The 6,769-nt window shown below is 42.0% G+C and overlaps 1 protein-coding gene across 2 annotated transcripts in view; it reads left to right on the top strand.

Moving 5' to 3' along the window:
- Nucleotides 1-1,673: 1,673 nt before the first annotated feature.
- Nucleotides 1,674-6,769, top strand: part of wrap53 (WD repeat containing, antisense to TP53) — a 28,299-nt gene continuing 23,203 nt past the window's right edge. Inside the window, exons 1-3 of one of the 2 annotated variants that reach the window (XM_060925202.1) lie at nt 1,674-1,813; nt 3,762-4,028; nt 6,671-6,703. In XM_060925202.1, the coding sequence (XP_060781185.1) occupies nt 1,744-1,813; nt 3,762-4,028; nt 6,671-6,703 (370 nt within the window). In that variant the 5' untranslated portion in view covers nt 1,674-1,743. The remainder of the gene's footprint in view (nt 1,814-3,761; nt 4,029-6,670; nt 6,704-6,769) is intronic. The other variant, XM_060925285.1, reaches the window with a different exon arrangement.

Raw genomic sequence — 6,769 nt, 5'->3', positions numbered from 1 at the left:
TCATTGCTCACTTTTGTGTGCGTATGTGTGTTCACTGCTTCAGATGGGTTAAACACAGAGAAAGAATTTCACTGTGCTCTAATATATATGTAATAAAGGCTTTATCATTTGCTGTTGTTTTCCTTGGAAGCAAGGCTAGAACCCTTTGTTTGTCACATGTACACTCAAGCATAGACTTGAGCACACAGTGAAATTTAACCCATCTGAAGCAGTGAACACGCACACGTACCCAGAGCAGTGGGCAGCGCAACCTCAGGCCATGGCTGCCCCATGTTAACCTAACCTGCATGTCTTTGGACCGTGGTGGAAACCGGAGCACCCAGAGGAAACCCATGCAGACATGGGGAGAACATGCAGACTCCACATAGAAAGGCCCCCGTCAGCCCCTGGGCTCAAACCCAGAACCTTCTTCCTGTGAGGCAACAGTGCTAACCACTGCTTCAGATGGGTTAAACGCCACTGTGCCGCCCAAGGCTGATCTGTTTGATGTCTGGTTGTTAGTATACCAGTGGTTTCTTTCTTTTTCAGGATTTTCCAAATTGTATTGAATATGCCCAATGCTTGAGTAATCAATTGTGCAATGATCAATTTTTCATCTTTTCTCAACTTCAAAATGGCATGCTTTTCTCCTATGGACAGCTCTCTGGTCTTCACGCTTGTTTATCCTTTTTAACAACAAGTTTAGTCTTAACAGGTGAAACTCAGGCCTCAAGCCAAGAGTAGACATTCAGAGCTATTGATTGATTGAATGATCAGTCAAACAGGACACATCTGAGCAACAAGAAACAGCTGTCAGTCAGATGTTCCAATATTTTTTGCTCACCATGGTCAGGAAGTTCTTTAACAGATCGATCAAGAAGCCTTTATTTGTCACATATATACTCAAGGGGCAGCATGGTGGTGTAGTGGTTAGCGCTGTCGCCTCACAGCAAGAAGGTCCGGGTTCGAGCCCCGTGGCCGGCGAGGGCCTTTCTGTGTGGAGTTTGCATGTTCTCCCCATGCCCGCATGGGTTTCCCCCACAGTCCAAAGACACAGGTTAGGTTAACTGGTGACTCTAAATTGAGCGTAGGTGTGAATGTGAGTGCGAATGGTTGTCTGTGTCTATGTGTCAGCCCTGTGATGACCTGGCGACTTGTCCAGGGTGTACCCCGCCTTTTGCCCGTAGTCAGCTGGGATAGGCTCCAGCTTGCCTGCGACCCTGTAGAAGGATAAAGCGGCTACAGATAATGAGATGAGATGAATATAATGCTTCACATACTGTACATCCAGTTGTATTTTTAACTCATCTTTACAAAGGATAAAGGACTAAAAAGTAAATAGGTAATGGATGGAAATGTGTGTATCGCTGTTTGTAGAGTGGATTCGATTTTCTTTTTGCATTTTTCAACTCAATTAGCCTGAATGTGAGGATTTATACAAGCTTTATAAGTTCATTCATTCAGTCAGCAACCTGTAAGGGCAATTTTTTTTATACTTTAATTGCAAATATATCTCAGTGTTATTAGTGGGAAAAAAAATAGTGCTTTTTTTGTGGATGAGCTGTTGAGCACACTTATCCGGTTGTTTCCGGTTTATTCTGTATGTGTGGCCCTCTTGTGGACGAGCTGAGTAGTGCAGCTGTTCCAAATAACGAAAGTCTCGCGAGATTTGGCCAACGCTTTTGTTTCTGATAATGGCGGCGTCCTGTGTGTGTAAACACGTAGCATGGGTTTTTGAGTTTTATTGATGGAAGTGCTGTGTTTATGCATGTAAAACAACTGATAGAAGGAAATTTAACAGAAGGACATCAAGGTGCGACGAATTTTCGAAGAGGTGACTTAGTTTTTTGTTTGTTTTTATTTACACTTTACTACATTAACAACTTGATGTGGAAAAAACAAACAAACAAACAAACAAACAAACATTTTAATGATGCAGGCAAGTGATCAGTGAGACCAGGTTCACCAGCATGGTGGTGCTTGTCTTCATCAGCTTTCTGTGTGTGGAATTAATGTCTATTTCCAGTAGGGAAGTTCAGGGATGAGACAAAAGGAACAAGATAAATAATTAATTTGATTAAAACAATAAATTGACATCTCCCTTTCTCTCTGATTGTGATATTATTATATAAAACCCCCCACCAACCTCTGATTATTATCTTACACACACACACACTTGTGTCACCCTTTGCCCGTCTAACTGTCTTCAGTCTCCTTGGATCCTCTCAGATGTAATTAATATTCACCACGTTATTCTTCCTGAAATCTCTGTGAAACCACTGCCAGATGTCAAACAGTGCCTGCTTCAGATCAGACCTGGACACTGAGGATCAAACATCTTCCTTTTGGTTCTTTTAAAGCCATTTTCTGCTGATGTATCGGGTCTTTTTCCATGATTCACAGTTGTCTTTTTAATGTCCTTTATTTCCTTTTTCTTTTGCAAATCATCTCTTAAAAACAAAACATTTTTTTAAACCCAGAAAACAAACATGATTGATTCAAACTTTTGTATTTAACGGTCTTCTTCTTCTGGCTGCTCCCGATTAGGGGTCGCCACAGCGGATCTTTGGTCTCCATTGCTCCCTGTCTTCAGCATCCTTCTCTACCACACCTGCCACTTTCATGTCCTCTCTCATCACATCCATGTATCTCCTCATTTTCGTGTGCCTGGCAGCTCCATCCTCAACATGCTCTGCATCTTTTCTCAGGATGTGCCCATACCATGTCAGTCTCCTCTCTCTTAGCTTAATTCCCAAGCTCTCCACATGTGCTGTCCCTCTGATGCGCTCGTTCCTTATCCTGTCCAACCTCCCATCGCAAACCTTAACATCCTCAACTCCGCCACCTCCAACTTTGCCTCCTGTCTTTTCGTTAAGGGTACGGTCTCCAATCCATACATCACAGCTGGTCTCATCTCATTATCTCTAGCCGCTTTATCCTGTTCTACAGGGTCGCAGGCAAGCTGGAGCCTATCCCAGCTGACTACAGGTGAAAGGTGGGGTACACCCTGGACAAGTCGCCAGGTCATCACAGGGCTGACACATAGACACAGACAACCATTCACACTCACATTCACACCTACGCTCAATTTAGAGTCACCAGTTAACCTAACCTGCATGTCTTTGGACTGTGGGGGAAACCGGAGCACCCGGAGGAAACCCATGCGGACACGGGGAGAACATGCAAACTCTACACAGAAAGGCCCTCGCCGGCCACGGGGCTCGAACCCGGACCTTCTTGCTGTGAGGCGACAGCGCTAACCACTACACCACCGTGCCGCCCTCAGCTGGTCTCACTACTGTCTTATACTTCTTACCTTTCATTTTTGGTGGGACTTTGCTATCACAAATGACTCCTGAAATCCTTCTCCAACTTCTTTTATATTTAACTGTATATGCTTTCATTTCTTGTAATTATCATGTCTTGTTTGCTGGGAGCCAATGTTTTAGTGGTCAGTGGCAGTTCAGATTCTAACATCCATTAACAGTATGGAAGAGGAGATATTTGTGCATGTCGCTGCAACTATGTTTATGTGCCTTTATGCCAAAGTCAGAATGTGAAAAACTTAGTTTTAGTCATTTAGATTTTCCGCTGGCTTTAGTATCGCTATCATTTGTGTCCGAGCAACTGGTAAATTACTGATTCACATACTTTAAGTCCATGTGTGTAATGTTCTCTGATTACGTCCCTCATTTTCCTTTAGGAGATGTTACCTTAACGGCTCAGTCTTCTGTCTGAGAGTGATAGTGACGCACAAACCAAACACATTCTTCTCACCTCAGAGACAGCGAGAGGTGTGAGCATGTCCGATCCTGGAACCTGCAGTGACGCCGTTAGTTTAGGAGGAACAGGACAGGAGTCAGAAGCTGATGGAGATCCACCCCATGCTGCACCTCCTCCACCCTGCATTGAAGAGGAGGCTCAATCTGTCACCAAACAGCCACCTCCTGTTGAAGGGATGGAGGTGGACATTGGTCAGCCTGATGCATGCACCGAGATGCGAACAGGAGTTCATGAGTGTCAGGACACTGATGGAATCCCAGACAGAGGTGACATGACTGTCTCTGCATCTTTCTGTATTACTTTAATGTGATGATTTTTTTTTTTTTGTGTGTTTAAGTTTGTAATCTAGCATGGAGCGAAATGGTCCTATCAGTAGGAATCACTACACTTTTTATATGCATAATGCACGCAGTTGTGCAACTTGAACTTATTATTTTGGAATTACTTTTCCATCAAATTGACCTTTTGCAGAACATAATGTCACTTACTGAAGAAAAAAAAGAAGAGGTGTCCCAAAAGTCCCCATACAGTGGTGCTTGAAAGTTTGTGAACCCTTTAGAATTTTTTATATTTCTGTATTAATGACCTAAAACATCAGATTTTCACACAAGTCCTAAAAGTAGATAAAGAGAACCCAGTTAAACAAATGAGACAAAAATATTATACTTGGTCATTTATTTATTGAGGAAAATGATCCAATATTACATATCTGTGAGTGGCAAAAGTATGTGAACCTCTAGGATTAGCAGTTAATTTGAAGGTGAAATTAGAGTCAGGTGTTTTCAATCAATGGGATGACAATCAGGTGTGAGTGGGCACCCTGTTTTATTTAAAGAACAGGGATCTATCAAAGTCTGATCTTCACAACACGTTTGTGGAAGTGTATCATGGCACGAACAAAGGAGATTTCTGAGGACCTCAGAAAAAGCATTGTTGATGCTCATCAGGCTGGAAAAGGATACAAAACCATCTCTAAAGAGTTTGGACTCCACCAATCCACAGTCAGACAGATTGTGTACAAATGGAGGAAATTCAAGACCATTGTTATCCTCACCAGGAGTGGTCAACCAACAAAGATCACTCCAAGAGCAAGGCGTGTAATAGTTGGCGAGGTCACAAAGGACCCCAGGGTAACTTCTAAGCAACTGAAGGCCTCTCTCACATTGGCTAATGTTAATGTTCATGAGTCCGTGATCAGGAGAACACTGAACAACAATGGTGTGCATGGCAGGGTTGCAAGGAGAAAGCCACTGCTCTCCAAAAAGAACATTGCTGCTCGTCTGCAGTTTGCGAAAGATCATGTGGACAAGCCAGAAGGCTATTGGAAAAATGTTTTGTGGATGGATGAGACCAAAATAGAACTTTTCGGTTTAAATGAGAAAAGTTATGTTTGGAGAAAGGAAAACACTGCATTCCAGCATAAGAACCTTATCCCATCTGTGAAACATGGTGGTGGTAGTATCATGGTTTGGGCCTGTTTTGCTGCATCTGGGCCAGGACAGCTTGCCATCATTGATGGAACAATGCATTCTGAATTATACCAACGAATTCTAAAGGAAAATGTCAGGACATCTGTCCATGAACTGAATCTCAAGAGAAGGTGAGTCATGCAGCAAGACAACGACCCTAAGCACACAAGTCGTTCTACCAAAGAATGGTTAAAGAAGAATAATGTTTTGGAATGGCCAAGTCAAAGTCCTGACCTTAATCCAATTGAAATGTTGTGGAAGGACCTGAAGCGAGCAGTTCATGTGAGGAAACCCACCAACATCCCAGAGTTGAAGCTGTTCTGTACGGAGGAATGGGCTAAAATTCCTCCAAGCCGGTGTGCAGGACTGATCAACAGTTACCGGAAACATTTAGTTGCAGTTATTGCTGCACAAGGGGGGTCACACCAGATACTGAAAGCAAAGGTTCACATACTTTTGCTACTCACAGATATGTAACATTTGGATCATGTTCCTCAATAAATAAATAAATGACCAAGTATAATATTTTTGTCTCATTTGTTTAACTGGGTTCTCTTTATCTACTTTTAGGACTTGTGTGAAAATCTGATGATGTTTTAGGCCATATTTATGCAGAAATATAGAAAATTCTAAAGGGTTCACAAACTTTCAAGCACCACTGTATGTAAAAGAAATCAACACTATTTAACAAAATGTAACTTTATTTACAAAAAATCCTCTACATGATGCCATTTCCTCGTAAACACACACGGAGTTGTCTCTTGTGCGTCTCATGATGAACTCGTGTTAATACGTCTGATGTCATGCATGTAACTGCACTTTGAATGCGTTCCTTGAAATGATCCTTGTGCTGGGGCCATAGGAATGACTTCAATACATTCTTCTTTTGTTAAAGGCATTCTTAAAGGCTTTCTGGGAAAAAATAATCATATAAACTGAGTATGAAAAATTTTGCAAAACATTTTGCTCAAAAAAAAAAAGGTTCAAACGTACTAAGGAAAACGGAGTGGACAGAGTTTAGTCATGTGATTATTACTGACCTGTTCCTAATGGTGCGTTCAGACCAAACGTGGCGAGAGCATTAAAATTCGCTCTGGCTGCTCAACCAATAACGGTGGTAAGTTCGTGGACACTGTGATGTCGATGCAATAGGCAGCTACAAGTTTGTTTGGTATGCTTCGTCTTGCACACTTTATTTAAAGTGGCTGCAAAGCAAACGCACGTCTTTGTGCCGACTGACTTACAAGTAGAGTGTCAGTTAACCTCATGACATCTTGTTCATGTGAAAGTAAGAATTGGTTGATGAAGGAAAATAATGAACAATTATGATACATCAGTAAGGAAATAAACTGACTGAAAACCTTTTATGTGGTGTGACTTTTGTGTTGATGCCAAGTCAAATTTCAACATGCAGTTTATTCCTTTTTTGTTTTGTGTAGAACTTCGAGTGAGTGAGTGGGTGGAGCACAGAAGTACGGCAGGCCAGAACTGAGTTTCCAAAACTCTTTATTTTTGCATTTTTCAGTGTCTTACAATCT

Source organism: Neoarius graeffei, chromosome 1, assembly GCF_027579695.1.
Source record: "Neoarius graeffei isolate fNeoGra1 chromosome 1, fNeoGra1.pri, whole genome shotgun sequence".
Lineage (NCBI taxonomy): Eukaryota > Metazoa > Chordata > Actinopteri > Siluriformes > Ariidae > Neoarius > Neoarius graeffei.
This window is presented reverse-complemented; position numbering and strand designations above follow the sequence as displayed.